At 42.7% G+C, this 20,760-nt stretch overlaps 3 protein-coding genes across 7 annotated transcripts in view; 2 read left to right on the top strand and 1 right to left on the bottom strand.

The window, feature by feature from the left end:
* Nucleotides 1–2,651, bottom strand: part of grm1a (glutamate receptor, metabotropic 1a) — a 28,242-nt gene extending 25,591 nt beyond the window's left edge. For 3 of the 4 annotated variants that reach the window (XR_004613254.1, XM_034579733.1, XM_034579735.1), the window contains exons 1-2: nucleotides 2,537–2,651; nucleotides 881–1,712 (exon numbers count right to left, since the gene is read on the bottom strand). Coding sequence is in view for 3 of the 4 variants with exons in the window: in XM_034579733.1 (XP_034435624.1) it covers nucleotides 881–1,598 (718 nt within the window). In the remaining variant the exon portion in view is untranslated. Of the gene's footprint in view, nucleotides 1–880; nucleotides 1,713–1,963; nucleotides 2,106–2,536 lie in introns of those variants that run through there. The other variant, XM_034579734.1, reaches the window with a different exon arrangement.
* Nucleotides 2,652–6,163: 3,512 nt separating this feature from the next.
* LOC117758228 (F-box only protein 30-like) lies at nucleotides 6,164–11,354 on the top strand. 2 transcript variants are annotated; one of them, XM_034579737.1, is made up of 3 exons: nucleotides 6,164–6,366; nucleotides 8,160–10,196; nucleotides 10,578–11,354. In XM_034579737.1, exons 2-3 carry the CDS (start codon nucleotides 8,217–8,219, stop codon nucleotides 10,770–10,772), a joined length of 2,175 nt encoding a protein of 724 aa, XP_034435628.1. In that variant the 5' UTR covers nucleotides 6,164–6,366; nucleotides 8,160–8,216; the 3' UTR covers nucleotides 10,773–11,354. The 2 variants fall into 2 exon arrangements, with proteins under 2 accessions (XP_034435628.1, XP_034435627.1); XM_034579736.1 differs by having other exon boundaries at nucleotides 6,210–6,366; nucleotides 8,156–10,196.
* A 1,706-nt stretch (nucleotides 11,355–13,060) lies between these two features.
* Nucleotides 13,061–18,662, top strand: LOC117758046 (hydroperoxide isomerase ALOXE3-like). Its single transcript, XM_034579366.1, has 14 exons — nucleotides 13,061–13,247; nucleotides 13,809–14,013; nucleotides 14,142–14,223; nucleotides 14,323–14,445; nucleotides 14,541–14,644; nucleotides 14,807–14,979; nucleotides 15,875–16,018; nucleotides 16,159–16,362; nucleotides 16,709–16,795; nucleotides 16,934–17,100; nucleotides 17,490–17,611; nucleotides 17,714–17,814; nucleotides 18,101–18,271; nucleotides 18,403–18,662. The coding sequence occupies exons 1-14, from the start codon at nucleotides 13,101–13,103 to the stop codon at nucleotides 18,580–18,582; spliced, it is 2,010 nt and encodes a 669-aa protein (XP_034435257.1). The 5' UTR covers nucleotides 13,061–13,100; the 3' UTR covers nucleotides 18,583–18,662.
* The last annotated feature ends 2,098 nt before the right edge of the window (nucleotides 18,663–20,760 follow it).

Below are 20,760 nucleotides of genomic sequence, written 5' to 3'. Positions count from 1 at the left end.
TTGACACAATAATGTAATTTTTCATCCCGGCCTCATCCTCGTGACTTAACCATGGAATTCATTTCTAACTGAACACCGAAATTCTTAATGCTAAAATAGTCCCTGTGTTGTTAGCAACAACATCCAAGGAACTCAAGTGCAGAGGAAGAGAAAAGAGAAAAAGTAGCAATGCATTTCACAAAGAAATAAAATAAGAGTAACACCATATTAACACTCCGCTTAGGGTCCATACCCCAGTGCTGGTTATTTAATCCACGCTCACACAGCTCTGTCAAGATGCATGGGATGTGTGTGAAACTGTGTCAACAATGGAATATCCACACAAAAAAACTCAACTCCAGACAACTGCAATAAAATCCCAAAGAATATGTACTCAAGTATGGAGATATATGGGCACAACTAAGACCTGAGAGTGAAAGAAATAGACAGAGACAAGGAGATGTACATTATAATGGGAATGAACCACTGTGATTGGTTCTACTCAAGAGACAGATAAGGAAGTGCACATACAAAGTTGCCCAAACCTGTAATTATGTCAATGTGAACAGTTTGGGAATGTGGGCCACAAAAATGAGCCATGTAGAAGGCCTTCGTACAAAAGACACCCTGTCAATTCTTATATCAAATAAATATTGAGCCAGTGGTTTCTAACAGGCTGATATCATCCCAGCTTCCCCCTACAACTCAATTTTGACGCAAGTGATGGGCTAGTGAATATCATAGTCAATGTGCTCTGTGTGTATAACACTAAGAAAAGCATTTCAGTGATACCATGAGGTCACTATAAACTCACTGCATCACCCAAAAGTCTTAACACACAACATGGCCGTGAATCAGAATATCATGGTGGTTTTGATGGAGGTCAGTGATGGAGTCTCACCCTCAGTGTGCACCGCAGACACATAGGTCCAGTTGTATCGCTTGACAATGTCCAGCATGGCCCGGGCCTGCAGGACGTCTGAGGGCACGACCCTCAGGAAGTACTTGAACAGCGTCTTGTCACTCAGGTCGATGCTGGTGGCAGAGTAGGCGATCTGCGGGATGTTGAAGAGCTGCAGGAGGTTCTGCACCTGAATAGCCACAGAGCTGGATCCAGGTCCGATCACCCCTGCGATGGGCTTCTTGGTGGGCGGAGGCTGGTTGGACGGGGTACCATCAATGCACCACTTGGACCCGTCCTTGTCGTCCCGGATGGAGATGAGGGAGTCCCGGATGAACTCGATGCTCTGCTCCAGGGCCACGGAGGAGTGCCAGCAGGAGTCCCGGATCTCACAGCCCAGGCTGATGTTGGGGAGCAAGTTGGGGTCGGTGTTGATCCGGTCCAGCGTGTGGAACATGGCTTCCACCCTCTGGATGCCGTACTGCTCGCGGACGTCCCCGCACTTGCGCTCGGCCACCTTCTCCGCGGACGGCTGGTGGTGCACGGAGAAGAGCGCGCCGATGATCACGTCCCCGTCCATGCGGGCCACGGAGCGGGCCACGGCGCGGGGGACCACCGAGCGCTCATAGATGCTGCTGCCGTGGCAGAGCACGAGGACGCGGAAGAAAAAGAGGAGAGCGAGGAGACCCATCTTTACGCGTGCCATGTTGTGCCACATCGCGTGTGCCGTGCCAAGTGTGCGGGCATACTATCCGCTGTCTGTCAGTACATCCACGTTTATCCCAGCGACCATGATCCGCGCGCACGACACCTGGAGCATATCCGCGTGCACCTGCAGAGGAAAGGAGACAAACTGCTGTGAGGGAGGAGGACAGATGTGCTGAGCGTTTAGTTGACTATAAGCACGCATGCTCCTTTCTATCGACGCCCTGCTTTACATTCCTGCAGCTGGAAGAGTCATCAAGCATCAACTATCATGGAGGGGAGTTCAGTGCCTTTGAGCAAGGCACTCAACTCACATCCATCGAAACAGGACTACTGTTTACTGACGGTGGAGGCAGCCAGGTCTTTAAAAAAAACCACCTCAAACATGTTGTGTTTTCTTCCAGCAGCTGTGTGAGTGAGTGGAGTCTCGGCGCACTGGGCTGCTGCTCCATTGACAAAACGAGGCAGATTTCAGCACCGCGGACAGCGAACACGTTTTTAGGGACGTGTCTTTTCGGGGGCTGATGAATTGAGCTCGTGCATCCTCTCACATCACAGCCACTGTGTTCACCACCTGACTGAGACATGAGCAACAAACATCCACCCATGATCGAGTGATGTTTGATTCCCACATGAGGACTGACAATAAGAAATCCAGCTGTTATAGCCTGGCTGCTCTTGGTTTAAACGCACCCAACATTTTCTACCATATCTGTCGTGCATAAGGTGGCATCTGTCACAATTAACAACAACAACAACTCTGATGATAATAATTCTACTGATAATGTTAATGATAACAGGAGGAATAAGATGAAGCACACACAGACTAATATCTTCATCAGAATGATGCAAAACAATGATATCCTATACATTATATATGTTTTAATTGTCATGTTAACACTAAACATATATGTGAAACTGCATTTTACTGTGTGTTGCATTAAAACTTGCCTGAATCCTTGAGACATGTCGCGTGCCTTCCTCCTTCTTCTGTAGCGCGTGGTCCTCGGCTCTATCATTTGAGTCTCTCTCGCTCTCTTTCTCTCTCTCTCTCTCTCTCTCTCTCAATGTTAAGCATTAAGACCCCCCCCCCATCTCACACCCCTCCAACCGTCGCCTTTTTTTTTCCTACAGTATTTATCCCTTCATGTCTGCCTGTGTTATATAAAGATGTATGATGAATAATGATAAATGTTGACACGTGGTGATAAATACGATGGAGATAAAAATGAAAAGACGTAAAGGCATCGATTGTCACATATAATACGTTACATTTCATTTATATGATTTCATTATAATATTATCCTGTAATATCACAGATTATTAAATAGACACTATTGGATGTACCCAGGTAAAAAAAAAAAAAGGGTTGGAATATGGTCTGTAGCACAATGAGTTACAATGTTTTTAAAAGCACAAACCTATGAACCTGAACTGTGTATTGATTGAAGCTATTTACCCCATCATCAGTATCGGTTGCAACTTAACAATCAGCATGTCAATAATTCTGTTGTTTTTGAGTGAGTCGTGTTGGTTTCAGGCGTTTAGCAGCTTTTGAATTACATGATGTCTCACAGTAAATGATATGATGCTGGACTGACAAGCGCTAACAAGCCGCAGACAGAATTATAGTGAGGCTATAATCTGATATATTCACTGCTTCAGCCAACTCATGCAAGACGCGACCTAAGCCACGATGGATGGTTTCAGCACCATGGACAGCAGTGTTAACAGTGTGCGTCGCACCACCCAGCGTCTGGTTGAAGGTCACAGACGACATTTCAGGTCTCAGGTCAGTGGAGGCCACTGTAATCTACTATAAATAAAGACGATTTATGGAATTTGCCACCTTGATGATTTAAACTCCGCCCAGCGTTTGAATTCTAAAGTCTCTACCTTACGGCCCACTCCCAGGGGGCAGGCGGTTTATGTGGCAGGGACGGGTCCGGTCGTGACTCACGCCAGGCGGTATAAATCACAAATAAACTTTTAAAAGGAGTCGCGATGGCACTGCCACTGCTCGTGCCCGGGGCTTTGGGGGCGAGCTTCTCATATTGAACCTGAATAAAAGTGACATGTTTTGAGAAGGGGAGACTACTTGGATGCTGTAGCCACACTTCAGGGCAAAAGGCGGTTCTCGGTTTATTTCAGGACTGGGGTCTGCGGGGTCTGACCAGCAAGACTTTCCAACAATGACCTAAGTAGAGTATTATTATTGCTTTGATTGTGTTACATAGGCTAATTATCAGTTAATGTGATGGTCATTTTCATTAGATTCATTATAGGCATTAGAGTGAATTCCCCTTTCCCTCAGTAATATTGATATCAGCGTCATTGCTTACTCTTGTGAATAAATAGATGAGCCAAAGAAACAGACAAACATTTACATTTTATTTCCTCAAATATAAACCTCATCACTCAATCTTTTGGCAAGTCAATATTTCATGTTAGACCTTGCTTTGCACAAGATCGGGAATGTTGGCACTTATTCAGCCACATCTGTCCTTTTCATCGATGGCAACCTAGAAAAATGCAACAGACAACAGCAAAGGGAATCTTGCAATCAAAAATGCCACAATGAACCAATTATAACTTGCAAAAGAAAAGGGTGGTTTTTACTGGACAGCTTCAAGGAAAAAGCAGGTGCACGGGATGAAGGTGCAAAGATAATCGTACCATCACTGGTGAAATGAAGCCACTAAGAGACAAAACAACTGCACTGCAGGTGGAAGAGGAAACCAAAGCTTAAAATTAAATAAAAATAAGTTATTCAACATAAACATCTTTTTACCACATACAATTAAAATAGCTGCCCTGAAATCAGTGCAGTCTTACAACAAAAAGCTGAGAAACCGCAATTCCATTTAGCAACAGATGAAAAACATCATTGTTGTCGTGCTATTTATCCATAAATGCTTAAAATGTTTGAACTGTCTGGATTAACAACTATTTTTATCTCAACAATCCCAACTGGCCTCCAGAAGCAAATTTGGCATTTGAGCAATTTCACATCATCCACACATCACATTGTCAATACCGATTCTCTTCACGGTTTTATCATGTCTTGTGTGGGTAAGTAGTTGTCAACAGAATGCAGATGTTCAAATACTGTCTCTGTGTGTGTGAGAGTCTGGTTTAGTCAAGCTACATCCTATGGTTGCCTCTTATTCTCTAAATGTTCAGTTCTGCCTTATCAGCAGGGCTGAAGCGACAGGGGTTTTCTGGTTGCCTGGGTTGAGTTGTCTGGATTGTAGCCTGTATACAAATAAAACTGTAATTTTTTTCATTTCTCAAAAGTACGAAATGTTCCGACTCCTTTTTGTAGAATATTTATGTTCGGTTTCATACCAGGTAACGTTGACGGCCCCACTGACTGCATGGCTTTGCTTCAACACCTCCTGACAAGTGTGCGGCTAAGCACTGTCCTGCTGATGTGTCCATGGTCCAGGTCCTCTGGCTCCAGGGCTTCTGTTTTGTAGGTGATCCCGACCTCGGAATGTGGCGTCTCCAGGCCACGGTCTGACCATCAACAGCCAGGAGGCCGGTCCGCAGAAATAGTGCATTGCTGACCTCTCCTGTTTGTAAGTGGTTACTGCCTGCAACAACAAAAAGAAGATAGGTAAGATACAATTCAGGTGAGTGATCTGTGTTTTTTAAGACATGAGAGAAGTCATTTTATTCATCAGTGGTCTTATTTTGTTTCTATCTTATAGGTTTAAAGTAATAATATTATAATAATAATATTTGTATAGCAGTTATTTAAACAAGGTTACAAAGTGCCTCACAAAACCCATTGCCAAAAATGAATGAACTGAAATAAAAAGGTTTGGAATTCAGTTCCATTTAAAGCACCGAATCATAACATATCATGGTCAAGACCTTAAAATTTAAAGAGAAACCCATCATTATCCATTTGTCTATTTGAAGGTTTGCAAATAGCTGATGGGCAGTTAAAACAAAATAAATCAAGTTTAAGGAAAAAAATCCAAATATAGTGTTGTTATCCCACTTGATTTGAGACCTTCAAAGTCTTTATGCCCCACACATCCAGTTCTTCAGTGGTTCACCAGTCCCATAGCTTGTTGGTGGATGTCAGAAATACCAGAATTACAAGGCCAGCGAAGGCAGCAGCACAAAATAGGTGTGGGGTAGCTGGACTATATTATTTCCGTATTGGATGTATTTGTTGATGATGGAATAAAAGCCTATATATTTAATACGAACAGTTATGGATGTATGCTTGAACACTTTCCCACTGTGCACATTTGTAATCTATAATCTCAGTTTATCTAATTTATTAGCAGTATAGATATGGCTGATTATATATACATAAATAACAGCAAACAGATAAGATATAATAAAAATATTCAATTCAAAATGCAAATACATCATGCTTCAAGGTAATCCAATTTCAATTTCCATTTTTAAATAAAGGGCATAGAGTTTATTTGTAATTTTGATTGTTATGGCCAATTATTTATTTAGAAACATTACTTTTATTTAACTATTTGTAATTTAAATATTGTATCAATCAACACGATTAATTGAATTTAAAGTTTGACTCTTTCTTTTTCCCTCAGTGTAAAATGGATGTTCTATGCCTTTGTCAATAAAGTTTTGACAGAGGGGAGGGGGGAAAAAAGCAGCAGGCTAACTGATGTAGCTAGCTGTCATTAGCAGTAGCTCCACAGAGGAAACTACAGTTCACAGCTGCTTGAATTTAAACGTATTTTAAACCAAACACGTCCAACCAGAAGTTTTCCTGCCAACACCAACACGAGGTGAGAACACAACTCCGACGCCAGCACGACGTGCACGGAGCCGCGTTAGCTTGTCGAGCAAGCGGCTCAACTTCGGAGCTGGCTAGCCGCTGTTAGCCAGCGTTAGCCGCTAGCTTGTCATTGTTACAACAACAAGTTGGTTTAAAAAGGAGCAAAAGAGGGTTCGACACGACGCTGGAGTTCAGTGCGCGTGCGAATACAAACAAAGTGTTCACTTTAGCGACAGCTTCAATAGTTACCGGGGGGGGGGGGGGTCGTTTAGCTGCAGATGTTTGATGGAAGTTAACTTCGAACTGTCAGGAAGTAGCGACTGTTTTAGTGTTGCTGCCTCTGTTGTCAACACGTATCAAGCAAAGCAAGTGTGAACTGCTGGGTGACGTTTCATAAAGTACAATAACAGCTGGGATGGAAGTTGACTATTCAGTTAGCTTCCATGCAGCCCTACAGTGACACCACAGATTAGCATCTCATTATGAAAACATTGGGCTTTTTGGGGGTTCCCCTGTCTTCGCGTGCAAACATCACATATCCTGTGTCAACCCTGGAGGATTGACGGGCGAGAAATGTGCAGGAGATTCTTCCAGTTCTTCGTGATCTCTGCAGAGATGTTGTTCAGCAAAGGGGACGAGAAGGAACTTCATCCATCGAATATCAGCAGCTGAGACCAAGTTCCACACGACAGACTTTCAACGATATAATCATCTGTACTGTGCGATTCCTGCAGTTAATTGCAATTAAATCAAAGTTTCTCATTTCACACTAACAGACTCTTTACAAGCTTTTATCCAAGTGTGATTATTGAACCTAGCCAAGTGCAATAATACCCTAACTGCAATATTCCTCATCTGCTTCAATACCCTATATTTGATTATCAATTTAATGTCTGTTTTTTATATTTATTGATTCAATTGTAATCTGTCTGTTAGTTACGTTACCATGTGAAGCACTGGAACTGAAGTGCATTGTGCCAGAATTGCACCCAGCTGCACACTGTGCGATGACAATAATTGAATTGAATTCCCTGACCAACAGTACTCGCATCATCAGGTTTTTAGTTAAACTGCAACTTTAGAGTCAATCTGCCGACTTTAGTTTCACAAAGAGAAAGCTAATTATTAGTTTGTTTTTGTGATGTCTTTCTGGGGGGTTGCATCATCATTATGTGTTTTTTAGTTTCCCACAGAAACACTTTGAGTATTTTCCAAGTGTGAACACACAACTGAATCGATACCCGTTACATTCTGAGGTTGACGTTAAGAGAGGAATCTGTTTTATCCACGTGAAAGGTTGGGACCTCCTTCATATCAAGCTGGGAAACTTCCTAACAAGGTTTTTGGATGAGACAAGCTTTTGTCTGCATCACGTGACTGCTGTTGATTTCCCCCACACAACCGAGTGGGGGCGCTGTTTCATAGCAGGCTCTAAAGAAAGAACACCAGCACCTCAGACACTTTCAGGTAGTTTATTCTGTGTAATGATTTGTATGAGGAGGCTGTGCCGTTACCATGTTACCCATGTTTTTTTTAAATCATCGTTACAGCAAATGGCAACAGATTTGTTCTGCCATGTTAATATTAAGATGGCACTGACATCTGGTGGTTAAACATAATGATAGCAGCCATACAAGACAGGCCCAAAGCTGTGGTACACCTCAATACTGATTTCATGGTTTTAATCTCATGAATTCCAATAAAGTGTAAGGACAATACTTTTAGAAATAAATATTTGACAGTATTCATGTTCAGTACTTTGGTTAACACTTAAACTGTTTTCCCTTTCCATTTATTTGGCAGGACAGTGGATTTTGTCACCGTCCCATTCAGGAGCTCTCCACACCCTCAGCTCTGAAGATGGAGAAGGATCATATTCACTGCATCTCCTGTGTCAACCAGAGATGCATGGTCAGACCTGATCCAGGAATTTCTTGTGATCTCATCTCCTGTCCTCAAATGTGTGGGGCAGTATTTCACTCCTGCAAAGCTGGCGAGCACCATCTTCTTTGCCCACTACTGAGGGTCCCCTGTCTAAACAGTGGCTATGGCTGCCCCGCCATGCTGGTTCGCAACCAAATGTATGGACACCTCGAGGTGTGTCCGGCCGGCGTGGTGTGCTGTACTATGGAGTGGAACAGATGGCCCATTAGCTGCCTGGACTATACCTCCTATGAGAGCCTCAGTCGCGGGGTGGAGGAGGTGGAGCAGCTGGATATGGCACTCGCTCTTCAGGATCAGCGTACACTCCTCGAGTCCCTCAAGGTGATTTCCATGGCACCTACTGCAGAGGGACAGCCACATGTTCCAGTTGGTAAGGAGACCAAGGTAAAGAACTCGCCAGCGCCTGCCCCAGGTTCGGCAAAGGAGAAGATTGCCAGTGGAATTAATGGCTTGAACGAGGAGCACTTCGGTAAACTGTATGAGGCCACAGTTGAGACTGCAAGAAGTTTAGCTGCTGCTTTAGACTTTGTCAGCAGTGCTGGTTCTGTTGATGGCAGCTCAGTGTGTGTAAACAGAGGAGCTGCTGGGCAGGAGAGTAGATCGAGCAGCAGCACAGACCTTCAGAATGGACTGGAAGACAAAGCAGAGGCTGACGGTGTGATGAAAAGTGAGATGGAGGAGAAAAGTGTTTGTTCTAGCTGTTTAAGTGGAAACGGTGCTCCTAAAACAAAGGGACCTCAGTCAGGAGCAACAGGGGCCTGTTTAGATGCAGCCTCTTCTGCTGAGGTGCAAGGTGACATGAACGCTGGTGTTTCTCAGGAGGCAGGGACGCCTCAAATGTCATCTCCACAGCATGTCAGCCCAGGTGTGGCACAGAGGGCTGGTCACGTGGTCCTGGAAGACAGGGGGCTAGTCCTATTAGAAAGCCATGGGTCTGAGCGGAGGTTCCACAACTACCAGTATTTTAGAGGTCAGAGCCAATACCCGTTACCAAATGGACGGATAGGTTTCCACCCAGACAGGTCACCATATAGATTGCGACCCAAAATGGAGGACAAGGCAGTGGACACCTCCGATCTGGAGCAGGATGACGACCCAATGGGTCTAGGAGAGATTGATTTGATCACAGCAGCACTGCTCTTCTGCTTAGAAGAGTCTAGGGAGTGTAGGAGGATCTCTGACACAGTCTATGTTGATGGCTACTGCGTCAACTTTGGCACACAGACGTTCACTTTCCCCGCAGCGATCTTGGTAACAAACACAAGAGTGGGTGACATGGCCTCTGCATCGGCCTGTGATCATGCTGCCCCCCAGCTCGCCTACCCAAGCCCTTTCCGCACCCTCCGCCTCGGCCTTGTCCTGGAAGCTCTGGAGGTGGAGGCGGTCCCACATAACCGTTACCTCCCTTCAAACCCCCGCTACCAACACATGTTCCCCTTCGTCTGTGGCCAGTCATTCCGCCGGGACCAGTTTTCTTCCCATTTCACCAACGTCCACGGTGACATCCACGCTGGTCTCAATGGTTGGATGGAGCACCGCTGTCCACTAGCATATTATGGCTGCACATTTTCCCAACGGAGGTTTTACCCATCCACCCAGGGGGCCAAGGTGGTTCACGACAGACACCTGAGGTCCTTCGGGGTTCAGCCTTGCCCGAGGGCCAAACTTCCAAATGACTCCCAGTCTGACCAATTTAGCGGGCTTCCCAATGAGATACTGTGGCACATAGCTGGGTTCCTGGACAGTTTCAGCCTGTGTCAGCTGTCACTGGTTTCCCGGACTATGAGGGAGGTGTGTGCCAGTCTCCTACAGACCAGGGGTATAGTGGAGCTGCAGTGGGAGCGGGGACAAGGACCTGGTGCTCATGGCACTGTGTCATGGCAGATAAAAAATAGAGTGAGTAGAAAATTACATCTGTAAACATGAACTCTCTCTAAATGACTTAAACTCGTCACAAAGATGTGCTTTTGCAAGTGGAAACATTCCAAATAGCTGCCAATAGCCTAAATCATACAATGAATAACAATTCATAGTTTTACAGTTCAATTTATAAAGGAAAAGTGATAATTTGTTTTCGTGCCAAGAAGATTAATTCCATTGTTGTCTGTTTGATGTATGAGCCAGCAGCTAGTTACTCAGGAAAGTAGGGCTCTATCCATAGGTATTAAAATCCACATACCACCACCAACGAGTTGTTTAAAATGAATATATAAATCTGCAATCAATCAACGCAGTGCCCCTCTTCACCCCAACATCCTTTTCTATTCACTGTTTCAGGTGTGGAGATTCAGCACTGCCTTCAGCCCCGTGTCGTCCTGGGGTTTCACCGATCTCCCCAGCATGTCGGACCACCTGAAGAAGTGCCACTACAACACGGTGGAGCACAAGACGGAGCCCATACCCCTTCCTGCCATGTGCACTGCACGCGACGGACCATCGCTGCGTCGTGTCCTGCGTCCCGTTTACACCTGACCAAATGGGGCTGACCGCCCGCAGAATCACTGTAGTATTACGTGGATGGTGCAATTTCAACGTTTTTCAGTTTTGAATAAGCAATGAACTCTTCCTGCATTACACTCTAGATATGAAGAAGCCTTAATGAATGAAATAACACTTTACCTGTCACAACGTGTTAAATACATATTAACCTTGTAGCTTTGCATGAGTTTTTTGCTGAATATGCACCTGGTAAGATAAAGTCTATTTTCTTGAAGACAAATATGCACAGTAGATTTATATTGTTCTATTTGATGTAATGAGAAAGTGGAAAGAGATTTGAATGTTTTCACTGTCTAGTCGTCAAGTTGTAGCCTTGAGGAAAAAGCAGGTTATTGGTTATTGCATTATTTCTGTGTGACAGAAAGTTATGCCAGCACTGTACAAGATTTGCTTGTGTGTCCTCTTTCTCGTCTTTCTGATCCCGATTTATGATGTCAACTCCAATGCAAGTCTGCGTCTGTAGGACAGAGTCAAAACAGATGGATATTAATATGAGGATAGCCCCATTAATGCATGTGATTTGCTACCATTCAATAAAATCTTTTCAACCTTCTATATGTTTTCTTTGAAGCTTCCTCCGGTTATCTTTCAGGCAGGGTTTTGTCTACGTTCTCACAGATTTTCCTGGAAGATTCTTGCATTCCTAGACCTCTGATATCTAGGAGAGATATGCGTTCGATTGAGTGCCATTATCATTAATGTACATTTGAAGACCAGGCAGATGGATGAACTGTTCTTTGAAGTCTGCAAGAATAGCAGTGTATGTGTGAGAATGTGATGCAACTCAAAAAGCATATATATATATATATATATCTCAGGTGAACATGCAGCAGTAGTTGGGAAAACTAGAAGCAAATGATCTATGATTTGCGATTACAAGAATAAAAACGTGTTACATCTTGAAGCTTCTTTAATTGTCTTGTTTGACAACTACTCCTGGTTGCTCAATGGAAACCCCCCTCTGTGCAAACCTCCTCCTATCACATTCCACAATCATGCGGTCTGGCATGAGGCAATTTTGAACACCCTGCAGCTGCGTTGGGCCACAGTTGGACTTGTCTGATTAAGTTTCTCACGCACACCGTTTCATAATGACCGTGGGAAAAGTCACCACACAGAAAATGAGAGGATTCACAGATTGTTGGATGCGCTGCTGGTGACTCCTCTACAGGTGAGCATTAAGAAGATGAAAACATTTATATACCATTACTTTATACTGTAGACTTTCCCAGAAATTGATTCAATAAAATAAAGTATTTACATTAACTCTTAACTGTCCACAGGCCAGTTAGAATTCATTGATTCTTTATTGCTGTGTGTATTTCACTGCAAGAAAAGAGTGTGAATGATAACAATACCAGGTCAGGTTAGTGGGCGTGGCCCAGCATGCCCAAACCTGTTTTCAGTACCAGGCAGAAATGTTGCAGCGCTGAAGGCAAATCAGGTCATTACCTGAGGCCCTGACCTGATTCCACCCCGAGAATGGCTGATTACATAAGAGATAGCGGTTGTGTAGGGTCCCCATGCAGGTCTCTTAAAGTCCCAAAAGTTTCTGGAAACACCCCTGTTAAAAGGTCACATCTCCCCCTATCAGAGGTGTTCGGTCTTTGAGTACAAAGTCAGTACTTTTGAGTTAATTTAAAACATGTAAACAGATGTGAACTAGTGCAGACAAAGCAACAGGACAAACCTGATCACATAAATGTCATATCGTGGTGTAAAGGACTTCAAGCTGAAAAAAACCCCAGAAGCACATGTTCCACCACCTATGGAGCGACGCCTACGACCTAGTTCAGGCTGCCAACTCGAGCTGCGCTGCTCCAATCATGTGACATACATCATGTGACATACCCCACTCTCCACAACCATCTATAATACACACCCACCTTATCAGGTGGTCTATTTAAGCAGAGAGAACTTTCCCATCATCCCCTTTGCTCGCACTGCTGCTGCAGTATTGCTACCAGTTGCTTCAGCCCCTCCACCACCCCAGCATCCACCTGTAGGCTCCAACAGGGTTACAAGTATTTGCTCATCACTCCCATCCTTCCTGTGTAATCATATGGGGGTGTGATTAAGTTGGAGCCTAGATGCCAAACACTAAACCTGTTGTGTTGCAATAAACGTTTGATCGTGAGTTGTCTGACTGAACTATTGTTAATGACCAAACGAGGTGTGGTCTTGTAAAGGTCCAAAATAGGGTGGAGGGTTGTGAGGGAAAGAGGCAGAGAGCAAGAAAACAGAGCACAGAGAGGAAAAATCTGGACCTGGTATCTTCTGGACCGGATCCACTGAGTGACCATGGCTGAGTACAAGCTACAGGTGTCAACAGGTGACATGCCAAGTGCAGGAACATGGGATCACGTTTCTGTCACTCTAATTGGAAGTGACGGAGAGAGTGAGAAAACTGATCTGGACAACTTTGGCAAAGACTTCTGCACCGGGAAAGTAAGTTAAATCCACCTGCATGACACTCTAAAATCTATTCACAAATTAAAGGGATAGTACATCCAAAAGGTGACCAGGCCTTTCCTGTCAGGGCTCCCACTCTCTGGATCAATATCCTTGAGGGGGTCAGTCCAACAAACTCCTTATACTCTTTTAAATCTCTCACAAAGGCCCATTTCTACTGGTACGCTTTCTCCCTGGTTCTGATCTTTCTGTCTATTTTAATCATTCTATATTTTATTTTATATAGTTTCTACTTAATCAAAGTTTGATCAACACCAATTTTTCAGTGAAGATGATCAGATTTCTGCCAGAACAAATCGATTTAGTTTTTGTGGATCACATCTATGGGCAGTCTTTCAGCAAATTCCAACCACTTGTTTTGTTTCGTAGGTTTATTCAAGGTGTGGTGTTTGTCCCACTTTCACCAGCCAGCTGTCATGTTTGTCTATCTCTGTGTACTGGGAAATGCTTGTGAGACTGATAACATCAAACCAAACCCTTTTCAACCGATGTCGCACTTACTTCACTGTTTATATTTACATTAACTCTTACTTCCAGACCGGGACCTACACGGTGAAAACCAGTTCATCTCTGGGGAAACTTCTGCTGGTCAAGGTGGAGAAGGATCCCTTTCTCTTTTTCCCAGAAGACGAGTGGTACTGCTCCACCATAGAGGTGACGACTCCAGAGGGAGACGCAATTCTCTTCTCCTGTCACAGATGGATCTCCAGGGGAGAGTATGTGGAGCTGAGAGGAGGGAGAGGTTTGATATTATATTATTATTCATTTTATAGATCTTTTTTATTAAACATATATTTTGGGGGGATATCAAATCTTCACATTTTTTGACAGTTGAAATTTGACTGCCTTAACGTTCTTTTCACTTCTCAGCCATGAAGTTTTTGGATGAGGACCATCACCTGTTGATTGAGCACCGGAAAAAAGAGCTGACACTTAAAAAGAGCTTGTACCAGTAAGTGTGCAGCACAGTAGGTCCTGTACCTACAGATCCAGGCATGTCCGCTTTGAGACCATTTACTTTTATGTAACTTTGTTCCTTTGTTTTTTTCAGGTGGAAGCCTCTAGCTGAAGGACTACTCCACACAAGCAGTTTTGAACAAGAGTCTGAGCTACCAGCTGAAATCCGCTTCTCTGAGGCCAAAACGGACGAAATCCATGACACAAACAAACAACTGTGGGTCGACTGTAGATAAAGCTTTTCAACACAAACTGGTTCCAATATACTCACGCTCTCTTTTTCTCTTTCCCTTTTCCCTTGTCTTAATTCAGTGGATTGAAATTCAAATTTAAGGGAATGGTCGGATCCACCGAAAAATGGGAAAATGTTGACGACCTGAAAAGACTCTTTAACTTCGAAAAGACAACAATGTCAGGTATTTCATGTTTTCCAGTACTGCAGATTAGATCATAGACTTCCTCGACAGAAATGTCTTGTCCTGTCAGGTTTCACAAATCAGGGCTGGCTGTGGGTCAGCAGGTAGAGGTTGTCTTACTAATCAGAAGTTCGGTGGTCTGATCCCTGGCATTTTTTTCAGAGTACGTTGCAGAGCACTGGAAGGAGGATGACTTTTACGGATCCCAGTTTCTGAACGGAATCAACCCCACTTTGATCAAGCGCTGCTCAGAGCTTCCCCCAAACTTTCCTGTCACAGAGGAGATGGTGAAGCCGTTCCTGGCTGAGGGCAGCAGTCTGATGAGTGAAATTGGGGTAAGAAAGAAGAGAGAATAAAATAATCTTGTCTCATCCTCAATCCTTGAATCATTGATTCAGCTTGAAAACAGCAATTTAACATTTGAAGATTATTGTCAAAGTGATGCCATTTCTCTTTGAGCAACACTGACAGACAAATGCATGTTTTTATAACAAGCAGAGACAACAAACAACATAGAACACAATTAATCTGCGACAATTAATTTAAAACTCTGCCTCACCAGTGCTGACAAAGCCCAAAAGGAAAGCACACATCACACCTTTTTCAAAATTTTACACTGGCTACCTGTTAGTATTGAAAAAGACAGTAAAAAACACTATAGAACGTGTTAATGTGTAATACTGTTACTGGTACAGATAGTTTAAAGTTGACTGGGTCACAGACCTACTGGTGAGCACATTCAAACACAGGGATCCAAGAGCCATTTAACCATTTACTAAGATCACAATAGGTCAATGGATGAATGGATGATTTTTCTGTACGACAAACAACATTAATTAATTCATACTAACAAAATTATAAAATAAATAAAATATACATTAAGTTGCTTACATATGTGAAACATCCACTAAACCAACAAAGCATCTGAAATGCATGTGGTTTATGAAGCTGGGCGGGAAGACCCCTCTGATTGGTTCATATTTAGTTTGGCTTTAATGCAGTGTTTTATAATTTATGGTTTAATTATATACATTTAATTTCTTAACTTTGTTTGTTTGCTGTCTTTTCGATTTTTACTTATTTTCAATTCCTTTTTACCATCTTATGTTTTGTCAATCACCTGTAAAGCACTTTGAATGCATTAGTTTAGTTTGAAAGGAATGATTTAAGGTTGATTGATCCATTGATTGATTACAAATCTGTGTTGCGTCTTGATTCCTTCCCATACAGAAAGGCAATATATTCCTCTATGACCAAAAGAAGCTGGATGGAATCCCCACTTATCTCTACAATGGAGAATCTCTGACTGTGACTTCTGGTCTCTGTTTGTTCTACTTGAATCCAGAAAAAAAACTGATGCCAATTGCAATACAGGTATATTCATATGAAAATCCAGTGTGGTCATTGAATCACATTATTTTCCACATAGCATTATTATTTTTATTAAATTTTTTCAAAAGTCCTGTTCCACTTTTCAAACATTTTAAATTCAATATTTTTTCATCACATTCCAGCTGCATCAACAGCCCTCAGAGAAGAATCCCATCTTTCTGCCCAGCGACCTGGAGACCGACTGGCTGCTGGCCAAGATCTATATCAAAAACACAGATATGCTGGATCATGAAGCCGTCCATCACCTCATGAATACTCACTTCATGGGAGAGGTCTACACTGTCGCCACTCTGCGCTGCTTCCCTGTGATTCATCCCCTCTACAAGGTACGACGACACAGCAGAGATCACTCTGCTCGTACGTGTGTTTTTCTTTTGGATCTGAGCTGATGTTTGACTGGTATGTCATGTTTTTGTTCATGAGTTGAGGGAAACCTGTTTTGTTATGGTTGTGTCTTCTCTTTGCTGATCAACACAGCCAGGATGTGCTGTCTGCTGTTTATTTCCTTGTTTGTTATAAATATATCACACAAAAACTACCGAACAGATTAAGTTGGTGGGAAGGATATGGTATGGGTCAGGGAAGAACCCATTTTTGTTGTAGATTCTGTGCCATTCTGGCTTAAATAAGCATCTTAACTTGACGTTTAACATTTTCCCTCTTTCTCTTCAGCTGTTGATTCCACACTTCAAGTCCACTCTCGACATAAACCTTAGAGCCCGTACACGTCTAATAGGACCTGATGGGATCTTTAAAATAGTAAGGCTCTTTCACATATATAATACAAAGCCGGACTATTCTGTTCATCTTGAACTGTTGAAAAACTGAATTTCTATAAGATTCACAACAAAGTTATATTTGTCTTATGGTAAATATTTCTGTATAATTTATTATTAGAGTACAGTTGGAATTGAGGGGATGATAGAGATCATGAGAAGGTCCCTCCGTGAAATGACCTACAGCTCCGTCTGTCTGCCAGAGAACATCGCTGCACGAGGACTGGAGTCAATCCCCAACTACTACTACAGAGATGATGGATTGAAGCTGTGGTCCATCATCAACAGGTAACTTCAAATTTAGGTAATAAATATTGCAGATATCCTCACTGATCTGTTTTACAATCAACAGCTTGTGTTCAGTAAAGAAGTGGTGCAGCATGTAGGAGACAGGAATTAATGTATTTATTCTGCTGAGATTTGTTTTTAAATTTTTGCGCCTGTCGCGTATTAGAAATGTCATCAAAGCCTGAATCCTGTGGAAGACATTTTACATACTTTACACTCGGTGGCTGGTCGGAGAAACACCAGGTGTCGATTGAGATGCTTTGGCCTCACTTTTGGGGAGCTGTCATGATGTCCATGTTTAAATTCAGTCTGTGGGTTTTGATAGGGACTTTGTTTTTCCACATTCTTCCACATAATTACTCAGAATCCCATTGTTTTGTGTTAACCAGCTTTGTGAGGGCAGCAGTGGAGTACTACTATCCCTCAGACATTGACGTATGTGAAGACACAGAGCTGCAGGGTTGGATCCGTGAGATATTTACCCAGGGCCTCTTGAGCAACAAAGCCTCAGGTATTTAACCCATGTTCTGTATACAACATATAGTCTATAAAAAATGTCCAATGCAAATTGTGAATGCCGAACATTAACTAATGATGGTGGTGCTGCCGACAGGATTCCCATCCTCCTTTCATTCCATTGAGGAATTGATAAGATTCATCACCATGGTCATCTTCACAGTGTCGGTTCAACACGCAGCAGTCAATAGTGGACAGGTGAGGCAAGAGTGAAAAAGTTAGGACACTGGAATATGTATTGAGGTTTGTTTTCACATTTCAAATATATGGGACGTGTGGCAGATGTGTAATCTGTTTCTTCAACTATCAGGTTTCATTTCCTACATTTACATCACTTTTTTGTAACTTTTAATGAGATTCAGTTGATTCAATTAGTTTGACATCAAATTTGCCACAACCTGACTACATGAAATAAAATAATACATAAATACAAAAATATTTAATCAGACATTACATGCATGTTGAAACTTCTCTCATCATCTAGTTTGACTTCTACTACTGGACACTGAATGCCGCATTGCTATTGCACAAACCTCCTCCGACCACCAAGGGGCAGTCAAGCATGGAGACAATTATGGAGACCCTCCCGAATGTTGGAGAGACTGTCGCCATATCAGTGTTAATAAATCAACTTTCAGGCGACTACAGTAGTGTTGTAAGTTTTATTTAAATATTAATGCATTTGTTAATTCATACTTGCATAATTCAATAAGAATTTGTCGTCTTATGCACCATGATAAACTCTGTTGCTGTAATATTTCTGTCTCGACTTTGTCATTTCGGCAGATTCCTTTGGGTCAATATCCTGAGAAAAGATTTGACGAGCCTGAGCTTACACATGTGATTCAGGAGTTTCAAGCGGAGTTGTCATACCTCGGTGAAGAAATCGCAAAGAGAAACTCGCAGCTTGAAGTGCCCTATGACTATCTGCACCCTTCTCGCATTGAGAACAGCGTGTCTATTTGAGAAAGTCAGAGAGATCAATTCTGTATCATTAACTGATTGCATTTCATCCTGGGAGGTGTTTTTGTTGTGGGTAGGTGTTGCATGATGTGATTACATATTTTAGTTGATATGTGGGCCTGTGGTGTGGTTGTTCAGCAATAACTTAATTGATGGACGTAGGAAATAATAGCTTAAACATTACTCTGACCATATTAAACAAAAAGGCGATATATAATGTTACTTTTTACTCTTTTCTACCATTGAGTTTTAGCTTTTTCCATTCCTGTAATGGACACGATGGCAGAGATGAATTAGCTGTAAGAAAACACACTGATGTTATGTTTTGGGGAAATACATGAATTCTTTGCTTTAACAATAAAGATAAAGATGTACTGTGTATAATTGCTTCCTGTCACCTGTATTCAACTTCGAACCCATTAAACTTATAGTCGCTCATATTTGCAACCTCCCTTTAGTTTTATATCATCATGCGTAATTTATCAATTCATGTCCATCAGAAGTAAAGTGCATGACTGATGCACATGTTGAAACCATTATGTTAGGGCTCTTTAAAATAAATACATCTGGACAGAGATGCATCAGACATTTTGGGAAGGTGAGGACACTTTGTGAAAGTGGGGACATTTTGGGGGAAGTGAAGACATGTTGAGGAAAGTGAAGACATGTTGGGGGAAGTGAAGACATGTTGGGGGAAGTGTAGACATGTTGGGGAGCAAGGGACACTTTGGGCAAAGTGATGACATATTGGGGGAAATTAAGACATGTTGTGGAAACTGAAGACATGTTTGGGAAGAGGACATTTTGGATAAAGCGAGGACATGTTGGGTTAAGTGAGGACACTTTGGGTAAAGTGAGGGCATTTTGGGAAAGTGAGGACATTTTGGGAACGTGAGGACATTTTGGTTAGGATAAGGGGCTAGGAAATGCATTATGCCAATCTGTGTCCTCACTAAGATAGAATTACAAACTTGTGTGTGTGTGTTATATTTAGAGGACACCAAACATGTATGAATGAAATTTCTGTGGGAGTAATCACCACACAGACAATGAGAGGACTCACAGGTTGTTGGATGCGCTGCTGGTGAGCATTAAGAAAATGAAAAAATAAATATACCATTACTTTATACTGTAGACTTTCACCAGAAATTGATTCAATAAAATAAAATATTTACATTAACTCTTAACTCTCCACAGGCCAGTTAGAATTCATTGATTCTTTATTGCTATGTGTATTTCAATGCAAGAAAAGAATGTGAATGATAATAATACCAGGTTAGCCACCTGAAAATTAACATTGACAAGACTGAACTACTTTTCCTTCCAGGGAAAGGCTCTCCCGCCCACGACCTGACTATTACCTTGACAACTCCGTGTTAGCCCCCACCAAGACTGCTTGGAACCTGGGTGTGACACTCGACAGTTAACTCTCCCTTATTGCCAACATTACTGCAACAACACGTTCCTGTAGATAGATGCTGCACAACATCAGGAGAATACGTCCCCTTCTAACTCAGAAGGTGGCGCAGGTTCTGGTCCAGGCCCTGGTCATCTCACACCTAGACTATTGCAACTCCCTCCTGGCAGGTCTACCTGCTAGCGCCATCCGACCTCTGCAGCTCATCCAGACTGCAGCAGCTCGACTGGTCTTTAACCTAAATTCACTCACACTACTCCCCTCCTCCGCTCCCTTCACTGGTTACCAGTGGCTGCCCGCATCCGTTTCAAAACATTAGTACTTGCGTACCGTGCTGCGAACGGATCGGATCCAGTCTGCATCCAGGACATGGTCAAACGTTACACCCCAGCCCGTTCACTCCACTCTGCATCTGCCAATCGGCTTGTTGCTCCCTCACTGCGAGCTAAACACTCAACAAAATCACTACTGTTTGCTGTCCTGGCTCCTAAATGGTGGAAGGAGCTCCCCAATGACATCAGGACAGCAGAAAGTCTACACATCTTCCACCGCAAACTAAAAACAGACCTGATCTGACTATACCTTAAATAAAAGTTTAAACCAAAAATTTAGTAGCACTTAAATGGCACTTACTTATAGCACTTTGTAGTTTGGCTTTCTTGAAGAAATTGTACTTTCTTGATTCTTGTTGTTCTGGGTTTGTACCCTCATGGTTGAATGCACTTATTGTAAGTCGCTTTGGACAAAAGCATCAGCTAAATGAA

Source organism: Hippoglossus hippoglossus, chromosome 24 (genome assembly GCF_009819705.1).
Source record: "Hippoglossus hippoglossus isolate fHipHip1 chromosome 24, fHipHip1.pri, whole genome shotgun sequence".
Taxonomy (NCBI): Eukaryota; Metazoa; Chordata; class Actinopteri; order Pleuronectiformes; family Pleuronectidae; genus Hippoglossus; species Hippoglossus hippoglossus.
Note: the sequence above shows the minus strand (reverse complement) of the source record. Positions and strands in the feature narration are given on the sequence as shown.